This window comes from Eretmochelys imbricata, chromosome 3 (assembly GCF_965152235.1).
Source record: "Eretmochelys imbricata isolate rEreImb1 chromosome 3, rEreImb1.hap1, whole genome shotgun sequence".
In the NCBI taxonomy this organism is placed as follows: Eukaryota; Metazoa; Chordata; order Testudines; family Cheloniidae; genus Eretmochelys; species Eretmochelys imbricata.
Genome location: NC_135574.1, coordinates 150,503,158 through 150,524,871, shown reverse-complemented (window position 1 = coordinate 150,524,871; position 21,714 = coordinate 150,503,158). Strand labels below are relative to the sequence as shown.

The 21,714-nt window shown below is 42.9% G+C and overlaps 1 protein-coding gene across 1 annotated transcript in view; it reads right to left on the bottom strand.

Annotated features, from left to right (window-relative positions):
* Positions 1 to 21,714, bottom strand: part of DNAH8 (dynein axonemal heavy chain 8) — a 591,778-nt gene that overhangs the window by 432,089 nt on the left and 137,975 nt on the right. Inside the window, exons 19-20 of the mRNA XM_077812184.1 lie at positions 20,819 to 20,935; positions 5,897 to 6,016 (exon numbers count right to left, since the gene is read on the bottom strand). Of these exons, the coding sequence (XP_077668310.1) occupies positions 5,897 to 6,016; positions 20,819 to 20,935 (237 nt within the window). The remainder of the gene's footprint in view (positions 1 to 5,896; positions 6,017 to 20,818; positions 20,936 to 21,714) is intronic.

The following is a 21,714-nucleotide window of genomic DNA, read 5'->3' as shown; positions in this document are numbered from 1 at the left end:
ATGGGCTGGAGCTGTTGTCATTGCTGTTGTTGTTGAAGTCTGATCCTGTTTTCTAGAAGACAAAACAAGACAAATACACACTAGAGGGAAGAGAAAAGAACAGCAAAGATAGAAAATGCAGCTACTATTTCTGGTGTTGACTCTTACTTGTAACCTTACTCCTGGAGAAACAGGCATGGCACATGATCTTATTAGCCACTCAAACATGGCAAACTTGTTCCAGTATTGAGGTGTTTAGGTCATTGCTTTTAGCTGTGTTTCTCTAGTCAGAAGCTTACAGGAGTGTTGCAAAATATAAGGTCCTGGCTGGCTAAGACAGACCCTTATTAGACAGAAGGCAAAAGGAGAAGGATAGGAAAGAGAAGATATAAGGTGTGGGGAAAGGACACACTGGGAGCAGACGGTGAGTTACAAAGTCTCACATGCCAAGTGTTGTTCAGAATTTAGTCAACATTAGTGAAGATAGCAATGTCATCTGGTTTCCCCTCTTTCTGGCCCAGTTTGGTCAGAATCAGAATGATAAAGGCACGACAATGTTAAGATGGTTCCAAAAGACGAGTGGGGGGTGGCAGATATAATGATAAAGATCACTCTTTCCCCATCCAGTGTAAGGCCCCATAGATCTAGGACCCAGGCTTATAGAGCTACAAGGCAGTTAACATCTCCAAGCTGCTAACCAGCAGCAGCTGTACCCAATCTGTGTGCTACATCCCATGACTTGCTGTGGACAGAGATCATGGGAAGTTCCACTTCAAAGGTTTGGTGGGGAGCAGCCCCATGGCCCCTGATTGGCTCCCTGCCCTATATAAACCCAAGGGGCATTCCAGGAAGCATCCAGACAAACAGAATGGAGCTTCTGTAGCTGCAATGACTGTTCCTATTCTATGTTCTTGAATTCCTAGCTTAACCTCAGCTTGTTTTAGCCTTTGCTTCAAGACTCAGACCCTGAAACCTGACTTCAACTCTGATGCTTGGTATAGACCCTGGTCTGGAACTGTGTATGGACCCCTCAGCTACTCCTAGCCTCAGGTTTGCCCCTGCTTTGACCCTTAGCCCTAACTGCCCTTGTTGGGATCCTAACAGACAGCACTGTGGAGCCAGCTTTTCCCCCAAAGTCTCTTCCTGAGGATCCCAAACAGGTAGTAGATGGAACAGCCTATCCCCTCATTATTCTGTTCACAAGTGAAACCTAGTTTCCAACACACCAATTTTGATCCACTGATTACTGGTCTCACCTTTCTCTATAATTCTACTATAAAGGACTCTACTGTAATTCAAGGACTGTGTTAAGATCTTTCCTGGTAAACAAGTGCTTGGCTAGCTGGTTCTTGCTCACATGCTCAGAGTCTAACTGAGCACCATGTGTGTGGTCAGGAAGGAATTTTCCTCCAGGTCAGATTTGCAGTGACCTGGGAGCGTGGGGGTTGCCTCTCTCTGCAGCATGTGGGTGCAGGTCACCAGCCAGGATTATCTGGGTATCTCACTTAATCTCCCTGCCACTGCGAGCGCCGTGGGCACTGGTGCACCTCAGTACCTCCTATTATCTGCCTATGGCACGTAATAGTCTAGTCTCCTGTGAATACTTTGGTCTCATTTCAGTTGTTGAGATTAATACACAGGTATTAATACACAGGTGGCCTGTGATATACATAAGGTCAGACTAGATGATCTAATGGTCCCTTCTGCCCTTAAAGCATAAGGATATGCCCACACTGAAAACAAACAAAAAATTAGTGGATGTGAGTCTCAGTGCCTGGTCAACTGACTTGGGCTCACCGGGCTCATGCTACAGGGCTAAAAATAGCAATGTAGACATTCAGGCTCAGGTTAGAGCCCAGTCTCTAAGATCCATCTGCTCGCCAAAGACTAAATCTCCTAAATCATGGAATTTCTCCTGGGGCGGGTAAGTGTTTGCTGCTGTTGCATCCAGGACTGCTCCTATGAAATGTATTTTTTGAATGGGGACTAGAATCAATTTTCCTGGTTGATCCTTACTCCCAGGGAGACAAAAAAATTAAGCATCTGTTAAATGATGTTGACCACCCGTTGAGGAGCCAGTCACCAAGGTATGGATAAACTGACTTCTCACTTTCTTAGGTAGTCTGCTACTACAGGCATTTGTTGAATACTCTCATTACTATGCGTAATCCAAAAGTTTGTACTGGTAATGGGAATTGCTGACTTGAAACCTCAGATATCTTTTCTGTGGGCAGGATGGAAGTAGTACTATGAAAATATAAATCTTGAATATAGAGAACAGAGTATCAGTCCTGTGGATCCAGGGAAAGAATTATTGAAGCCTGAGTTACCTGGACTTGAGTCTGTGGATGAAGCCATTAAGCTGTCTCAAATCCAGAATTGGGCACCAGACCCTCTATTTCTTTGGTATCAGAAAACAGGAGTAAAACCATTCCCCTCTAAATTCTGATGGAACTACTTCTACTGCACCAAGAGCTAGAAGCTATCATACTTCCTGATATAGGATTCTTTTGTAGAGAGGCTCTCAAAAAGGGATGGGAAAGAGGAGTGGGAGGTGAGAAAGGTGTGAAACTGAATGAAATATCCCAGTTCTGTTATCTCCAAAACCCAACCGTCTGTCATTATGGTAATCCAAACCCCATGAAAATGAAAAAGGCAGTTCCCAAAAGGTAGGGAAATAACAGGTAGGTCTACTCAAAGTTGCACAGAACTCCTGACTGACAAGTCAAATTTCCTGCCTTGAGGACGTAGCTGGATGTGCAGATGACACAGAGAATGCTGATGGGTTTTCTCCTCTAGAACCTCTGAAGCTTTCTTGGAAAGCTAGAAGATCTGTGTTGCAGGTAATAAGATTCACTTGGATAAGAGTGGTGTCAAGCTGGCTTCCTCTTTGAAGCAGGAATATATACTCCCAATGATCTCAGACTTGCACAGGAGTCCTTCAAAGAATGTAAGGCCTCATCAGTCTTGGAACTGAATAAATTACATCTCTCAAAAGGCAAGTATCAAGGTTCCCTCCCCACTCTGAACTCTAGGGTACAGATGTGGGGACCTGCATGAAAACCCCCTAAGCTTATTTTTACCAACTTAGGTTAAAACTTCCCCAAGGTACAAACTATTTTACCTTTTGCCCTTGGACTTTATCTCTGCCACCACCAAGCGTCTAACAGATATATAACCGGGAAAGAGCCCGCTTGGAAATGTCTTTCCCCCCAAAATTCTCCCCAAACCCTACACCCCCTTTCCTGGGGAAGGCTTGATAAAAATCCTCACCAATTTGCATAGGTGAACACAGACCCAAACCCTTGGATCTTAAGAACAATGAAAAAGCAATCAGGTTCTTAAAAGAAGAATTTTAATAGAAGAAAAAGTAAAAGAATCACCTCTGTAAAATCAGGATGGTAAATACCTTACAGGGTAAGTAGATTCAAAACATAAAGAATCCCTCTAGGCAAAACCTTAAGTTACAAAAAGACACAAAAACAGGAATATCCATTCCATTCAGCACAGCCTATTTTCTCAGCCATTTAAACAAACAGAATCTAATGCATATCTAGTGAGATTACTTACTAAATTCTAAGACTCCATTCCTTTCTGTTCCCGGCAAAAGCATCACACAGACAGAGAGAGCCTTTGTTTCTCCCCCCCCCCAGCTTTTGAAAGTATCTTGTCTCCTCATTGGTCATTTTGGTCAGGTGCCAGCGAGGTTATCCTAGCTTCTTAACCCTTTACAGGTGAAAGGGTTTTCCCTCCAGCGAGGAGGGATTTTAAAGGTGTTTACCCTTCCCTTTATATTTATGACAGCAGGTCTTCTACCATAACCTGTATCTCCTAAGAATGCAGGAAGCTTGGAGCCAACTGATTGTACCATGGAGATCAACACTGCTATATCCAACACATCAAGAGCTGCCTGAAAGGAAGGATGTACTACTAGTTGACTTTCTGAAATTAAATATTCTTTCCTGCAGTCCTGTGGGACTTTAACAGTGAATTTGGAGATATTGTCATAGTTAAAATAGTCATATTTGCCCAATAATGCCTGCTAATTGGCAATTCTCATTTGCAGGTTTGGCTGAAAATTTAGTACTGAAGGCATCAGTACCATATGCTTCAGTTCCACACGACTGGTACCTGGCAATTTTTTACACTCTGAGGAGACCAGTACGAAGGTTCAGTGTCCAAAGCTTGAGTGAGTTGCAAAGGGACCCTTTCTGGGCCTCGTGATATCCTTCTCCAAGGCCAAAGTGGGAGCTCTGTTTTTTTGAGAGTCTTGTGAGAGAGACTTAAGGGAAGAGATCTAGCTGTCAGAATTTTTCTTTATTCCCATGCACCGCGAGTCATTACCAATTGAGGAGGAAGCTTATTTTAATGACTTCCTGTCACTTCATCAGTGCAGTCCTCTGATGTGGAGCACTTTAGACAATTGCTCCAGATTTTCAGCCCCAGTGACTCCAGGGCTTGAGGACAGATGAATTGATTTCTCAATCAAAAACATCTTCTGGTGTGCTCCTCTAGCTTTTGGTGTTCTCTTTGAGAAAGACTTACAAATTGAGCACCTGTCAATGTGGCCTTCTCCTAGACATGGAAGGCACTTAGTGTGCCTATCCTTGAAAGGCATTAATGCCTCACAGAAAGGGGCTATTCTTAAATTTTCATGGGGCTGAGGTATCTATAGGTAAAATATAATTATTTTCAACTGCCTTTTCTCTGTCCAGGATGGAATGAGGATGTTGCCATATCTCTTTCACCAACCTGTCCAGAACAGGGTTCAAAGGCACTGCAAATATATTCAGTGGAGGAACTACTTGACAGTGAATAAAGAAAAGCCAGTGACTCTAGTGATCCATTCTAGAAACTGAAGCCAGATATGCTTGTTGTCCTCTTACTATAAGGATATTTTCTGATCTATGAATACTTAGTGTCTTTCGTATTTTAAAAAAAAATCAGTTTTAATCATTCCAATTTGAGTGTGTCTCCATCTCAAGCAGGCCTGAAGAATGATACACCAATGTGGAGATAAGAGAGAGCCTTTACTGCCAGAGCTCATGCCAACACCAACTACACAGAAACCATCATTACAAGTAGCAGCAACACCAACTTTTTCACAGGCACCAAAATCTGAAGCATGGGTTTGCCATAAAGAAGGAATGGCAACATGAGGTTTAATGCAGTGAACTTCCAGTTAACAACTCAGGATTCTGCAGATCTAGCAAGGAAATAATCTGTACTGCTAAAATGCCTGAGCTGTAACTGCCTCATGCTACCATTTCTTCTATTATCTGCCTTCTTTTCTTCACACATCTAACTACAGAACAGTAAAGAAAAAAAAGTAGAAGTAAAATTAGAATTGAGAACTGATAGGGGCTTTGTACTTTAAGAACAAGTAAAAAGACTAAAGGGAAAGTGATAAGTCTGTTTTTTTAAAACTTGATTGAAAGACTTTGCCCCTCTTTGTGTCTCAATAACTGAAATAATAATGTTTAATGTAAGGATTCTACTGTAAGGTGGAGAAGACCAGACATATGACAAAAATAATTAAGTTGACAAAGCTAGTAGCTGTAGACCTCAATAAAAAATAGGTGTATGCATGCCATATACTAGTGATAGTTAAATAAATTCAAATTCTATGCAATATTGTAATCTCAGTAGATCAAAGACATAGACCAAGGACTATAACTATAAAAGAATATATTTACCTTTGCAAAATGGGCAAAGTTATTCAAAATGAAATATTTTAATCAGAAAGAAAATACAAGTATGGTTAAGACTTATTAAAAATAACAATATTCATTATTTTGTGTTGCTCCAGAGAGGGAAAATCCCTCTTCTAGATAAAAAAAAGTATTATTTAATCATTATTTTCGAATGTACACAAAACACAAGGATTCACAATCTTAGAATGTAAAATGATGTATACCTCATTACGTGCCAGCATATCCTCCATTTTGATAGGACCATCCTCTGGCAGGACAATTAAAACAGTATTTGATATGTCTTTCATTATTAAATCAATCTGCATTTCACATAAGTCATTAACCTAAAGAAAAGCAAAATGTAATTAACACTACATTTATACCTCTAAAGTGTTATGCACCATTATTATTTATATCATGCCATCAGTATACCCTGGGTTTTACAGACAAATACTGTCAGTTCCTTGCCCCCCCGAATCTACAACGTAAGGGCTGAGCCTACAAGGGGCTGAGTGCTCAGAAATGCTGAACTCCCTTTACTCCCATTGACTTTAATAAGAGCCAAATTAATACACAGCTTCTCTCAGGAGGTACTCAGCATCTTGCAGAATCAGGCATTAAATAAGACAATACAGCAAGGGATAATAATAAACTAAGGGTAAGAGAAGTATGGACAGCTACAACCCTGAAAGATAAACCTATCCTGGCCAGTGTGAGGTTTGTGCTCCCTATCACAGTAACCAAAACAGCAATATCTACATGAGTCTGCAGATAACCTGAAATAATAGTTCTGAAACATATGAACTCTCCCACAGATCTCAAGGAGGTTTTACTCTGAGACCCACTATTCTGGGAGGCCTGGCAAAACCACACCAAAGATTGATGTGTAGCAAGAGAAGAATACAATGGGCACAGACCACAGACCCAAACAGATACTTACTCCAACAGCTGGGATGTATTTGTGGGTGGGGTGCTGACATGCCTAATTCTCTAGGGGGCTGAGGGAAAAGTGCCCCTGGTGCTCCTGAGAAATGCTTTGAGGTCCACACATAGTGGGCTGATTGTCTCCTGAGGTTGCTGGCCAGGTCATTGCCCAGATAAGAGCTATAGCTGTCACCTACTGTTTCTAAAATCTTGAGGCTTCAAGGCAGAGAGGAGCTGACTATGCCCTCCTTTGCTATGTGACATGATATATGATAGTGGTGTTGTCTCTCAAGATTTGTGAAGAGAGGGGCCCAACATTTGATTTAAAAATACCTTCTAAATTAGACAGATTTCATGGAGCTCCGGGACATTTTTACAGAGGGATTCTTGGGAGTAGAGGTTTTCTGCAGCTCTATGTCTTTAAGAGTCCCAGATGAGCATCCCACATTACCCACATTACAGCTGACGGGGACCATGAAGGGGGATGGAAGACATCATGGAGTGGAATTGGATGGTGTAATCTTGTTTGCTTATTGAGAATCTGGTTGTGGTAATCCCTCTCAATGCAGCAAGGAAATAAAGAAAGGTACTTGTGAAAAAAGTAAGGCGGTCCACAGGAGATTCCTTATTAGCCCTTGTCTTAACAGAAACAGAAGAAGTGACCACAGAACTAAAAGTTAATGGTAGCTTAGGTACAAGTGATCATTACTTGATCACATGTGCAAGCAGAATAAAGTCCAGAACAATAATACATATACTGGGTATTATAATAAGGCTAATTTTATAAAGCTGAAAACAAATATAAACCAAATCACTTGGGAGAAAGAATTTAATCAGAAGAATAGGAATGATAATTGGGCATCAATTAAGAACACTTTACTAGATGCCCAAAAAGCCACAGTCCTACAACTGAGGAAGAAGGCTACGCTCATTAAAAAATCAATCTGGTTTAGAAGGGAAGTGAAGGCAGCCATATACAGAAATAGATATATTTGGAAGAAAGGGGAAGTTGATAGTAATTAATATAAATCACAGGTCAGGAATTATAGACAATTGATAAGGGAAGAAGAGGGACACAAGGAGAACTCTGTGGACAACAGAGTTAAGGACAAGGAGTTTTTAAAGGAATAGACTATAGAGTTATAACAAATTAAAAGTTCCTGACAATAGTATTGGTCCATTTCTGGATGGAAATGGTAGCAGTATCACTAACAACGCAGAAAAGGCAGAAGTGTTCATTAAATATTTGTGTTCTCTATTTGAGTAAACAGATGATATAATCTCATCAAATGATTATACTAACACTCTGTTCATTTCAGTAGTATCTCTGGAGAATGTTGAGCAGAAACTACTTAATTTAGACATTTTTAAATCAGCAGGGTCAGACAACTTGCAAGAGTTTTTAAAGAGCTGGCCAAGGTGCATGCTGGATTGTTAATGTTGATTTTCAATAAGTCTTAGAGCATTGGGGAAGTTCCAGAAGACTGAAAGAAAGCTACTGTTGTGTCAATTCTTAAAAAGGGTAAATGAGATGACCTAGGTAATTATACGCCATCTTAGCCAGATGTCGATCCTAGGCAAGATAACGGAGCTGCTGATATGGGACTTCATTAATAAAGAATTAAATAAGGCTAATGTAATTAATTCAAATCAACATGCATTTGTGGAAAATAGATGTCACCAAACTAACTTGAATATCTTGATGAGATTACAAGTTTGATTGATAAAGATAAAAGTGTTGACATAATATACTTAGACTTCTGCAAGGCATCTGACTTGGTGATGCACAAAATTTTGATTAAAAAACTAGAATGATATAAAATTAACCTGGCACACATTAAACTGACTAAAAATTGACTAGCTGATAGGTCTCAAAATATAACTGTAAATGGGGACTCATCATCGAGCACGACTGTTTCGCATGGGGTCCCAAAGGGATTGGCCTTACGCTATTTAAAATTTTTATCAATGACCTGGAAGAAAACATCATCAATGATAAAGTTTGCAAATGACACAAAAATTGAAGGAATGGTAAATAATGAAGAGGACAGGACACTGATTCAGTGTGATACAGACTGCTTAGTAAACTGAGCACAAGCAAACAATATGTATTTTAATATGGTTAAATGTAAATATATACATCTAGGAACAAAGCATTTGGGCCATACTTACAGGACTGGGGATTCTATCCTCAGAGGCAGTGACTCTGAAAAAGATTTGGGGACCACAGTCCCCTCTGGCCTTAAACTCTATGAATCTATGAATACTGTAGATGACTCGAGGACAAGATTGCAGTTCCTTGCACTTTGCACATCTGCCAGAAAGAGGAAGTCTTCCTTCAGGTCCAGAAGCTATACCAAAGATCTAATAAACCATCTAAGAAGCTGCGATACTCCAGGAAGAGGCTTTCTTTATCATCTGAATCAGCATCTGCTGCATCAGGAAGGAAGCAGCTAGTTTGATGATCAGGTCAAGAATCATGGACCAGATCTTTCATATAGTCATAGATTCCAAGACCTGAAGGGACCATTGTGATCATCTTGTCTAACTTGATGTATAACACAGGCCACGGAACTTCCCTAAATAATTCCAAGGGCATATCTTTTAGAAAAATATCCAATCTTGATCTACATGTTGTCAGTGATGGAGAATCCACCACAACCACTGATAAATTGTTGCAATGATTAATCACACATACTGTCAAAAAATTATGCCTAATTTTGAGTCTGAATTTGTCTAGCTTCAACTTCCATCCATTTAATCATGTTATACCTTTCTCTACTAGATTGAAGAGCCCATTATTAAATTTGTTCACCATGTAGATACTATGGCCTCACAATTCCACTGTAGTCAAGCAATCTTCCTTATGGTATTCTACCCTAAACCACATGCGAACAGAGAGGAACAGCCCTTTCACTCTTTGGATGTTAGATGGGCCCTACCTTTCTATATACAAAGGACCAAACCATTCCGCAGATCTAGTCAGCTGTTCATAGCGATAGCAGAGAGAATAAAGCGTCTCCCCATCTTCACACAGAGAATCTCATCTTGGATTACTTCATGCATCTGAGCACGTTATAAACTCACAAACATCTTGCCCACAGGTAATCTGACAGCTCATTCCGCAAGATCTCAGGCCTCCTCCGCCGCCTTCCTAGTGCAAGTCCCTTTTTAGACATCTTCGGAGCAACAACCTTGTTGTCGGTACACATGCAGTCTTGCAGTCAGCCTGTCCTTGAACACCAAACCCATCTCCTATACACCTACCTCGGAATGGACATGTGCAATCACTCGAAGAAGAAAAACAGATACTAACCTTTCCATAACTGTTGTTCTTCAAGATGTGTTGCACATATCCATTCCAAAACCCAGCCTCCGTCCCCTTTTATCAAAGGCAGTCAGTAAGAAGAAACTGAAGGGAAGTGGGGTTGGCAGAGCCCTTTATGCTGGCACCTTGAACACACGGCACAAGAGGGCCCTTGAGCAGACACAATGGATACCACTAGGAGAAAAATTCTGGCAACTGTGCTTGGAGCGCACACACATCTACATTGGAATGCACATGTGCAATACATCTCAAAGAACAAGAGCTATGAAAAGGTTAATAACCGTTTTTTCCCTAAATTAATGCTGGGTTCCCTTTCCCTTTTAATAAAACTTCTCTTTTGCTATACACAGACTCAGTCCTTGTGAGTGGGGAAATATTGCTTATCAGAGGAACCTCGGGGTGGTGGTAAGTTTTCCCAAATTACTGGGTAGGGGCTCAAGCCAGTTCTGTTTTATATTGTTAAGAGGAAACCCTAGATCAGGGATCGGCAACCTTGTGTGCTGGGCCAGTTTGTCTACCTGCCACGTCTGCAGGTTCAGCCGATCACAGTTCCCAGTGGCCGCGGTTTGCCGCTCCAGGCCAATGGGGGCTGCAGGAAGCGGCGGCCAGCACATCCCTCGGCTCGTGCCACTTCCCGCAGCCCCCATTGGCCTGGAGCAGTGAACTGCGGCCAGTGGGAGCTGCAATCAGACGAACCTGCGGACGCAGCAGGTAAACAAACCGGCCCGCCGGGACCTTACCCTGGAGGGCGGCAGGCCAAAGGTTGCCGATCCCTGCCCTAGATATTGAACCTGCCCCTTGTTGCTGCCAACTCCACCTGACAGAACGGTTACACTGCTATAGGTGTATGTATTAGGGAACCAAATGTGTAACTGATAAGGAATGCCCATAAATTTTCTGTAATTGATTAACTTAATAAATGACAAAATAGACAAGGCACATGTGGTATAGCAGGTGTGTTCTATAATCAATGTGCCAGCAAAACAATTAGGTATGGATTGATGTCTAAGCATTAAGACCTAATTGTGGTCACAGATGTGATAGTAGTGATAAATTAGTTACAAATATCATTGACTTATTGATTCAAAACAAGATGGAGCATGAGAAAGGATTTTTCTTTGTTTTGAACAGTATGCAACCAGGAACGCAACCCGGAGGTTCAGTGCATCATTACAACTGTCACCATGGCCCTAGCTGCAGAGTCCACCATTTCCAGGGAAGCTTGCAGTGCTGAACAAGAGCCAAGGCATCCCTCAGCCATGAGCAACAGACAGCTTGATGACAAAGTGGGATATGGCTTCCCAACTGGAGAAGTCATACTGTGACAACAGGGTATGATGTATGGCAATCCAGAGTCGTAGACTTGCCGTGGAATAATTTTCTTTTCTGCCAAAATGATCAGGCTTTTTAGCATCTTTGTCCTTGGGGCAGCCTTATTCCTGCCCTGATGACATCTCTCATTCACTGCAGCCACGTCCAATGAGCAGGGGTGGCATGTAGACAGAATTGCTCAGAACCCTGGGATGGAACCTGGTATTTCCATTCCATTCATTTGGCCACCAAAGAAATGCAGGAAGGGGTCTGCCAGATCATTTTGGCTGTCTGAATGATAGCATCTTTTATAGGCAGGGCTACCTTCCCTGCTGCAGTGAGATGGAGATCTTGTGTACATTAACCTCTACAAACTCCATTTGGCTGTCCAGAGATGTTGCCATTCTCCTGAGTAACTCCTGATATCCTTCAAAATCATCTGGTACTGGGCCCCAGGATGACGTCTCTGGTATCAGGGCCTCATCAGGTGATGAAGAAGAGGTGTGAAATGGAGGCAAGGGAAATGACTCTCTGGGTTGTTCTTCTGGTACTGGTACCAGCTGAACTGGCAGATATTCCAGAGCCAGCAGCGGTAAGCTGAGTGCACGGGAGTCAGAAGTCTGATTGGTATGAACTGTTACCAGCCTCTGTGAGCTGGGAGGAAAAGATCTAGTCATATAAGGCAGTGTACAGGTGGATGCTGGAGGCATCCCACAAGGGAACCAGGGGACTGATAGGGCCACTGGGGACTGATAGAGTACCAGCCTCCTGGCTTGTGTGGCCCATGAGTTCCAATTCCTGGACAAACTCTTCTCAAAGACACGCAATGAGAACAATGACATGAGTGAGCCCAAGGCTATCAGGGAATAGGAGAGTCATCTTCAGAATCTGATCACAACTCAGAGTACACAGAGAACCAGGGTGATACAGTGCTGAGAGGGGTCCTTGGAGACCTTGAACAGGAGCTATGCCATAAGCATGGTATCAGGGACAGCATGGACATTTTCCTGGCTGTCAGTAACATGTGGTGTGGGGGATCTGGAGCTGGTCCTGTGGAAAGTGGTAGTACCAACTCAGAGGAATTTGATGCCATGGTCAAGCAACCCAGTGCAGACCATCTAGAAGGCTGCTTTAGTGCCGGATGAGATTCTTCACCCTGAGGCAAAGACGATAGCAGTACAAACAGGTATATTAAGTCTCTACCCACAGTGTAAACCTCTGGTGTAGTCAGTACCAACATGGGCTGCTGACTTGCAGTGATCAGGAAAGACTGCTCTGTTGCCATCAAAGAAGTAGCCAGACTCGACAGTCCCTGAGAGGGCACCAGAGTTAATGATTAAGGTCTCTCTGAATGAGCCCAAAGAGCATGCTTTACCTTTGTTACCTGATGGACCCTCTGTGGAAGGGGTCTATGACCCAGGGACTTCTTGATGCCAACTGGCAGAGGGCACAGGAGGTGTAAAGGAATCTTTCAGGGATCCTCTGCATCAGACATATGCATAATATACTCTTGAGGGAATTCTGCACCAAAAAATTAAAAATTCTGCAAAATTCTGCATATTTTATTTGTCAAAATAACACAATATAATTGTGCCATTTTCAATTATTTTGGTAGTTTATGTCAATACAATACAGACAACAACAAAAAACGTTCAGGAAATGTTTTTTGACAAACAGATTCCTTACTAGGCATATTAGCACATCTGTATGTCTCCACAGAGCAGATGACAATACTAATGTTTCCATGTATGTCAAGCAAAGAAGACTTTAAGGGTATGTCTACACTGCAAAGAAAAAACATGGTGGGCTCATGCAAGCTGACAGCTCATCCTGCTGTGGTTGTTTCATTGCAGTGCAGACTTCCGGGCTCAGACTAGAGCTGTAGCTCTGGGACCCTCCCACTCTGCATGGCCTTAGAGCCTGGGTTCCAGTCCCAGTCCAGAAGTCTACACAGCAATGAATCAGCCCTGCAGCCCAAACCCTGTGAGACTGAGTTGGCTGGAACAGGCCAGCTATGTGTTTTTCTTTGCTGTGTAGACATACCCTAATGAGCGGCACATCCTTAGGAGTGAAGTTAGCCCATGATCTGTCACAGCACTTAAATATATGCATAAAATTCAGCACCTGAGTATCCCCACTGAAACTAACACTTTACCAGATTGGGATCTCAGTGACTGGTGTGAAAGTAGAATGAATTATATTGAAATTATAATTCATTAAAGAAATGCTACTTGAAGGGTTTGTTGAAATATAGTTGTCAGGAAGAGAAACATTAAGGAGTGTGAGGCAATGGGTCCTCAAACTAATTAACTTAGAGCTCCTACTGAGCTAGGAGATTGGTAAACATTAGTATGCAAATAAGATATGTATGTATATTTGTCAGTTTCTGCTTCCTTTTGTCTCTTATGTTAAATTGGCTTTGGCTTATTTGTATAAATAAGTTAGCTTGAGCCTCAGAGAGGGGCTCACATATCTGGGTGCATTGGCAAAACACTTTGCTAATAAACAGAGTGGTCTGACAAATGATGAGAGTCCTGAATTTGACTTTGACACTGGCATAGCTAAGTAATACTCAGCATGTCACTATACAGTCACTGGACTAGAACTGAAATTGTTGCAGACAATAGATTAGAAGGACAACAGGAGTGGAGAGGGTGGGGCTTGGTGGGGGAGTCTGGATGCAGGGGGTGCGGCTCGGCAGGGATCTAGATGTTTGTGGGGGGTTTGGATGCATGGGGACTTTGGGTGGACAGTGGCACAGCTCCCTGTACAGTGACCCCTTCCCCCTGTGGCTGGGGAGTGATGGGGACAGAAAGAGGAGGGTGCAGGTGTGGAGCTTCCTGCAGTCGGGGGGAGGTTCTTGGGGGTGGGTCTGGAGGGCCCGTGCAAAGGAAGAGGAAGCCCGTCCTCCCCAGCCCAGCCAGGACTAGAAGCTGGAGCCTGGCACACAGTAGCAGCCACTGGCTGGGTCATCCTCAGCCCTGACCCCACACAGACTCCTGGCTCACTGCAATAGCAAGCGAGAGGGACAGAGTCTTACACTCATGCCCAGCCCCACCCTGCCCTGAGTCAGTGATTTTCATCTCCTCCGGCAGCTCCCGACACTTGAACCAGATGAGCCTGGTTGGGACCGCTGCCCAGAAGGGGCATGTAAATCAATTATTCTGCTGAGAAAGAGTAAAATCTGTGGGGGACATTAATTCTGCACTTGTGCAGTGGCACAAAGTTCCCCCAGGAGTAATAACTGTCCATCAGTAGGTAGCATGTGAGGTGTCTAATGAGAGCCAATAAGCCAATGATCATCATAATGCCTGTGAAATGTATGTATGGACAATATTTAAGGAATTGTGTATCTATGTGAAAAAGTATGTTCTTAAAGTATGGGAGGTAAGACAGATCACCAAGAGGACACAGACCTCGTCCAAGTTCCTTTCAGGCAGATGGTAACAGACACTTATCTCTTTGTCCGACTATGTGTGTATTCTGTACTGTAGGCCTTACAATGGATGCCCATTTGCCTACTAAGCCAATACCAGTCAAAAAACTGGGAAATCTACAAGAGAAAACCTGTTTATGATTAAGATTAGTCTGGTGTACCAGGGAATGCAAAGAAACACACAGGATCCTTCACTAAGGAGGCAAGCTAACAGCATGTTTGTCTTATGAAAAGGGGGGGTCACAGCCAGCCTGATTGTAAAGCACTGGTGAGCAATATTTTATTAGACATGAAAGTATCCTGTTAACAAAGTCTAGGCTCTAGAATGCATTATTATTTTATCTGATAGATAACCATTTGTTTCCAATACTTCTATGTGCTATTTCTTGAATCTCTATGCTCTGTTAAATAAATTTATACTTGATTTCCCCATAAACACATCTAAGTGCTGTGTGTTAAGCAGAGTGGTAATCTGGGGTGGAACTGGTCAGCTGGAGTGTTCTGTTTCTTTGGAAGCAGCGGATCTGTGAATAATATGAATGTCCAGTGGAACAGGGGCTGGACCCGCTTGGGAGAAGTTCAGAGGGCTCAGCAGTTGTAATCTGCCTGTCACTAACATGTAGAGAAACAGCAGGGCCTGCAAAGGCCTACAGGGAAGTGCTTGTGTTAACCGTGGCCAGTGGAGTTGGAAAGATGACCTCCTGGCAGGCACAGACAAGGTTTTCTCATGCTAAGGGGGAGTGGTATGAACTGCCTTGCAACTCTGGGTACCCCAGGAAACATCACAGATACCCGTATCCTAAACTTCAAGGAACCGAATGCCAACTTCTGTTTCTGCTTTTGAGGCCGGGACTCTGATTCCCTGGGCCTAAAAAGGACAGTCCCAGAGAAAGGGATCTTCTGAGGCCTCTTTTAGCTGATACATCCAAAGGAACACTTCGGGAAGGAGTCTTCGAAGACCTTCCCTCAGATGACTGAAGGGGCTCTGTCAAGGTTCCTTCCCCACTCTGAACTCTAGGGTACAGATGTGCGGACCTGCATGAAAACCTCCTAAGCTTACTTTTACCAGCTTAGGTTAAAACTTCCCCAAGGTACAAAATTATTTTACCCTTTGCCCTTGGTTTTCGACTGCCACCACCAAACTTTATCTGGGTTTACTGGGAAAACGTAGTTTGGACACGTCTTTTCCCCCAAAATCCTCCCAACCCTTGCACCCCACTTCCTGGGGAAGGTTTGGTAAAAATCCTCACCAATTTGCATAGGTGACCACAAACCCTTGGATCTTAGAACAATGAAAAAGCATTGTTTTCTTACAAGAAGACTTTTAATAGAAGTAAAGAAATCACCTCTGTAAAATCAGGATGGTAGATACCTTACAGGGTAATTAGATTCAAAACATAGAGAATCCCTCTAGGCAAAACCTTAAGTTACAAAAAAGACACACAGACAGGAATAGTCATTCTATTCAGCACAGCTCTTTTCTCAGCCATTTAAAGAAATCATAATCTAACACATACCTAGCTAGATTACTTACTAAAAATTCTAAGACTCCATTCCTGTTCTGTCCCTGGCAAAAGCAGCATACAGACAGACACAGGCCCTTTGTTTTTCTCCCTCCTCCCAGCTTTTGAAAGTATCTTGTCTCCTCATTGGTCATTTTGGTCAGGTGCCAGAGAGGTTACCTTTAGCTTCTTAACCCTTTACAGGTGAGAGCATTTTTCCTCTGACCAGGAGGGATTTTAAAGGGGTTTACCCTTCCCTTTATATTTATGACAGGCTCTGACATTGATCTAAGGGCAGCCTCCATCTGGATATATTAGAGGCACTCCTCCCTCAGCTTCTTAGTTCTAGTCTTGAAGCTGCAACAGAGAGAGCACCTATAACCTGGCCCTCACCCAAACACTTGCAGCAGTATGAATGAGGGTCACTAACAGGGAGAGGCTTTCTGCAGCCGATGAAAGTTTGAACTCTAGGGACTTTGGCATAGGTTTCTCAGTTCCAGGCAGGGTCTAGAGACCCACAATATTGGAAAAATCCCAAAAGAAAGGCCATATAAAAATAGAACTATAACATGAATAAAGAAAAAATAAAAGTCCAAAGACTTTTGAGCAGCACTAGGTAGATCAAGTATTTGTTCACAAGGAACACAAATGCTCTGACCACAGATGGAAAGAAGGAACTGAAAGAGGGACTCAGCCCTTTATATTCTCACTTGCAGCACAAGGAGCTTGGCAATGAGCAGTGCTGCCCTTATAGGTACCATCAGAGAAAACTCCCCAGCACTGGTCCTCAAGACACACAATCACCTACAGTGTAATGGACATATGCAAGCAATCAAAGAACACCCCAATTTAATGATGGTTCCCCAATATCAGCTACTTTCTAAGAGCTGTCAGTTAGCCAGTTCTTGATCTATTTAATGTATGCTTTACTGATATTGTATAGTGCTAAATTTTAATAAGAATGTTGTGCAGTACTAAGTCAAATTCCTTACACAAGTCTAAGTACATTACATCTATGCACTTACCTTTATCAAACAAACTTGTAATCTCATCCCAAAAAATGAAATCAGGATTATTTGACAAGACTTATTTTCCATATAATTATGTTGACTGGCAATAATTCTATTCCTATCCTTTAATTCTTTATCAATTTAAACCACCTCAGCTTTTTGATTTTTTTGTCCAGGACTGATGTCAGGCTACTATGAAGAGTCAGTCTTTAAACTGAAGAGTTCATGACCTTCACAAGACAAGCCTTCCAAAGCTGAGATCTGTATTTCTCTGAGCAAGCCCAATGGACAGTTTTGCAGAAGGTCATTGAAACTCTGCAGCACTGAGGGGGAGCATCCCACAAGATTAAATACACAGAGATCAACCCAGACCACTGCTTTTTCTGTACACGTGGAGGGGGCAGCTGAGTCAAAAGTGCCCTATTACATAAAAAAACTGTTACTTACCTGTATGATAACTGCTGTTCTTTGAGATGTTAATGCAGATATGTATTACACTCTGCATGTGGTGCCAATCTCAGTACCACTGGTGATCACCAGGAAGTCTCAACAACTTTTGAGAGAGATACTGAGAAGGCGGGAGAGAGGAGGAAGAGGTCTCCGAGCCCAAACCTGAGGAACCTTCAGAGTAGTCCATAGGCAATGAAGGAGCCACCCATCCAACAAACATCCAGCCTTATCCAAAGTCCTGCTCACAGGATGCATCAGTACTGACAACAGTAAAGCAGTTGGTGCTTTAACCACTAACACAGGCCTCATACTCACACTCAGTACTGAAGCAGATATTGGTGCCAAAGTCGAAGCTGGCACTGAACCCATAGATGCAGTGTGCTGGGATCATCATTAGCACAGAAGATAGTAGCTGTGTTGACAAGTCCCTCAGTACCGAAAAGGCAGGCGACCTCAACTCTGCACCCTGAATTGGAAGAGGCGCAAAAGAAGATTCCAATAATAATGGCAGGTCTGCAACCAATCCAGACAGCACCAAGGACACTAAAGAAGCCTCCACAGCTGAACATTCCTCAGTTAGTGGAGGATCAGGAACAGCCAGGCAAAGAAAGTCCAATGCTGCCTGATACACCACTGGTGTGGAAACAGTCAGTGCTGACACTGAAATTGTTGGTACTGGACTCAGAGGAAGCCCCATGGATGGTACCTGAGTCAATGGTAGAGTCCAGTTGCTCTCATCTCGGCACTGGAGAGCAAATAGCCCTGCTCTATCGTGAATGAATCACAATGTAGATCTGCACTCCTCTTGGAAGGGGAGGAGGAATCTCTCTGAGTTCTGGAATAGCCCCAGTCCATTTTGTGATAAATTTTTCTAGGAGGACCAGAGGAAGAACTGTCTCTTTTTTTCTGTGGGGGAGAAGAATATGAATTTGGCCTAACAGCAGCCTGTGCCAGCTCAGATGCCCTCTGAGGGGCCTGACAATCTGTGAAGGTCCCCAGTGCTGAAACTGGCCTCATGGTCTGTTCCTGAGGGTGCTGCTTCAAATAAAAGTCTCTGTCCACCTGCATTCTCTTTTTGAATGACTTGCAGATGAAGGACCTTTCTTTAATGGGCCCTTCCCGAAGGCACAATAAACACTGAGTGTGTGGTTCTCATTATTAGAGCTAACTACCCCACATGATGGGCAGTGTTCAAATGCTGGCGAGGGCATCACACCAGGCAAAATCCTATCCAACCATTTTTAATAAAACTAAACCTATAGGCACCACTAAACTAACTACAATTAACAACTACACCTCTACCCCAATATAACGTGGTCCTTGGGAGCCAAAAAATCTTACTGTGTTAGGTGAAACCACGTTATATTGAACTTGCTTTGGCCTCGAGTATTTCCGTTATTAATAGTCACTTCCCGCCCCCTGACTGACCCCTCAGAACCCCCGACCCATCCAACACCCCCCCACACTCCCTGACCCCTCTCAACACCCCCGCCCCCTGACAGGCCCCCCGGGACTCCCACGCTCTATTCAACGCCCCTGTTCCCTGTCCTCTGACCACCCCCTGAGACCCTCTGCCCCTTATCCAACCCCTCGGCCCTAGCCCGGCGCCGCTCAGAGCAGCGTGTCGGAGCCAGACATGCTGATCTGCCGGAGCACGCAGCCCCGCCCCCCAAAGCACTGCTTTACCACGTTATATCCAAATTCGTGTTATATCGGGTCGCATTATATCAGGCTAGAGGTGTATATACAAAAAAACTCTGTGAAACAGCATAAGGTAAGAAGCACACTGAGCATTCCAACTCTAGCCCTGGGCAGTGAGAAGGAACAGAGGAGAGTTGGGGCAGTGCTGCTCTTAAATAGCCAGAGGAGGGGCTAGGTGGCCAGAAGACATGAGTGTTACCCCTACAAGTATTGTTAAGCAAAATTCTCTGGCTTCTGTGCACTGGGCATACACACACCTGAGTGGAATACACATCTGCAACTACTTGAAGAACTGATAGTGTCATGTGATTTTGCACACTCTCCCACTTGAACTGACTTCTTTTCTATAATGGATGCAGGCAAGGCCAATGAATAGAGTTGTTGGAGAGGGGGAAGCTTCAACAGCTGCTGGAATACAACTGGGACATTCAGGCTTCCCAAGTTGTTCTTAATGGCTTAGACCAAAAGTTGGAATTCCTGAACCTTAGGCAAAGTTATCAAAGCAATTCTCAGCATGGAGAAAAAGGATTTGGAGAAGAAAGGATTCCAGAAGGAGAGCTGAAGATACTTCTCATTCACCAATGGAGGCAATGACTGGGGGTCATGCAGTATTGGCCATGTTCAGCAGGAGGAACCTAGAAAAGGCTGGGGAGGATTATGCAGTTGCCTCTGTAGACAGGCACGGTTACCCCAGTAGTGGTCTGAGAAATAAGAAATACTTACCTTGCTCTTCAAACCAGAAGGGGAGGGCACTGACAAAAATTAGAGACCCTTTCTGACAAGAAATCAGAGTGCTAGTCACAAACAATGGTGAGACCTAATACGAACTCAACTTGAAGAAAAGAGGTTAAAATCTAGGGTTTAAAGGTGGTAGCAAGGATGTAAATATGGAGAAACTACCAGGGCCTTATCATTCTTCCAAAAGAAATGCATGTGAACAACAACATTTGCTTTAAAAAAACAGAGACATATTTCAATGTTGCAAAACGTTATCACTAAAAGTTATTAAGAATTTAATGTTAATCTTAACTAAGGCCTGGTCTACACTGGGGGGAAGGGGGGCCCGACCTAAGTTGCGTGACTTCCACTACGTGAATAACATAGCTGAAGTCGACGTACTTAGATCTACTTACCACGTTGTCTTCACTGCAGTATGTCGGTGGCTGAGGCTCTCCCATCGACTCTGCCTGCACCTCTCACCCTGGTGGAGTACCGGAGTTGACGGGAGAGCGCTCAGCGGTTAATTTATCACGTCTAGACTAGACATGATAAATCGACCCCTGCTGGATGGATCGCTGCCCATCGATCCAGTGGTAATGTAGACAAGCCTTAAGAAGTTTCTTACATGTGAATAGAAGTCAAATCATTAATTGAGTTTAAAGCACAAGTTATTTTTTGCTGTGAAATATTCTAAAATCAAATGAAAGTGTATTTGAAATTTCTTCAAAAAATGTCATTTTAATTAATTTGGCAAATATGCATACCTTTTTCAAAAGCTGCTTAAACATATTCATAACTTCATCAACTTCTTGAAAAAAACTGTCCAATGTCAGAGATGACCAAGTTAATATAGTAAGTCCTTGTCTCAACACAGATTCTACCTAAACAAACAAACAAAACAAAACAAAAATGATAACTAAATATAGAAAAAAATAAATGTTAGGAATATAACATACAAACAGGACTGATGATTATAAAAATGAACAATGGTCCTGTGCTCATTACTGAAAGAAACAGATTCTGTTAGTTTGCATCTATGTTTTGTTTCTGCAGTTTTCCTTGAAGTGATTTACTCGATGTTTATTTAGGTTTTTATGTGTACCACAGCCATATTCACCACTATGCTGACAATTCTCAAATGTACCTGCCAACCACTGACCTCTCTCTTCCTGTCCAGTCTCAAATCTCTTGCTGGTCCTCTAACATTTCCTTATGGATGTTATTTCCTTTAACTAAAACAAAACATGAACTGTCCACGTTTTCTCCTAAACCCTGTTCTTTGCTGCACTTCTCCATCACTGTGATCAGATTGACATCACATCTCTGGAGCTCATATGAATCAGTATTTTTGACTCTTCCCTTTCCTTTTTTCATCACATCCACTTTCTCAGTAAATCTTGTTGTTGCAATCCCTATACTATTTCTAAAATCCTCGCTTTCCTTACCAGCCATATCCTTATTTTTTGCCTAAGGTAACCTCAGACTTTCATATCAATCAGGTCATTCAGCTGTCAGTTTTCATTCTAAATTTCATCTGATTAGGGAAGATGCTGCTCTTCACACCTGGGATGTCAGGAGAGTGTTCGATTTCTATTTGGAAAGGACTAAAGCCTTGAGGGCTGTTTGTCTCTTTCATGGCCAGAATTAAAGTGGCCCCTGT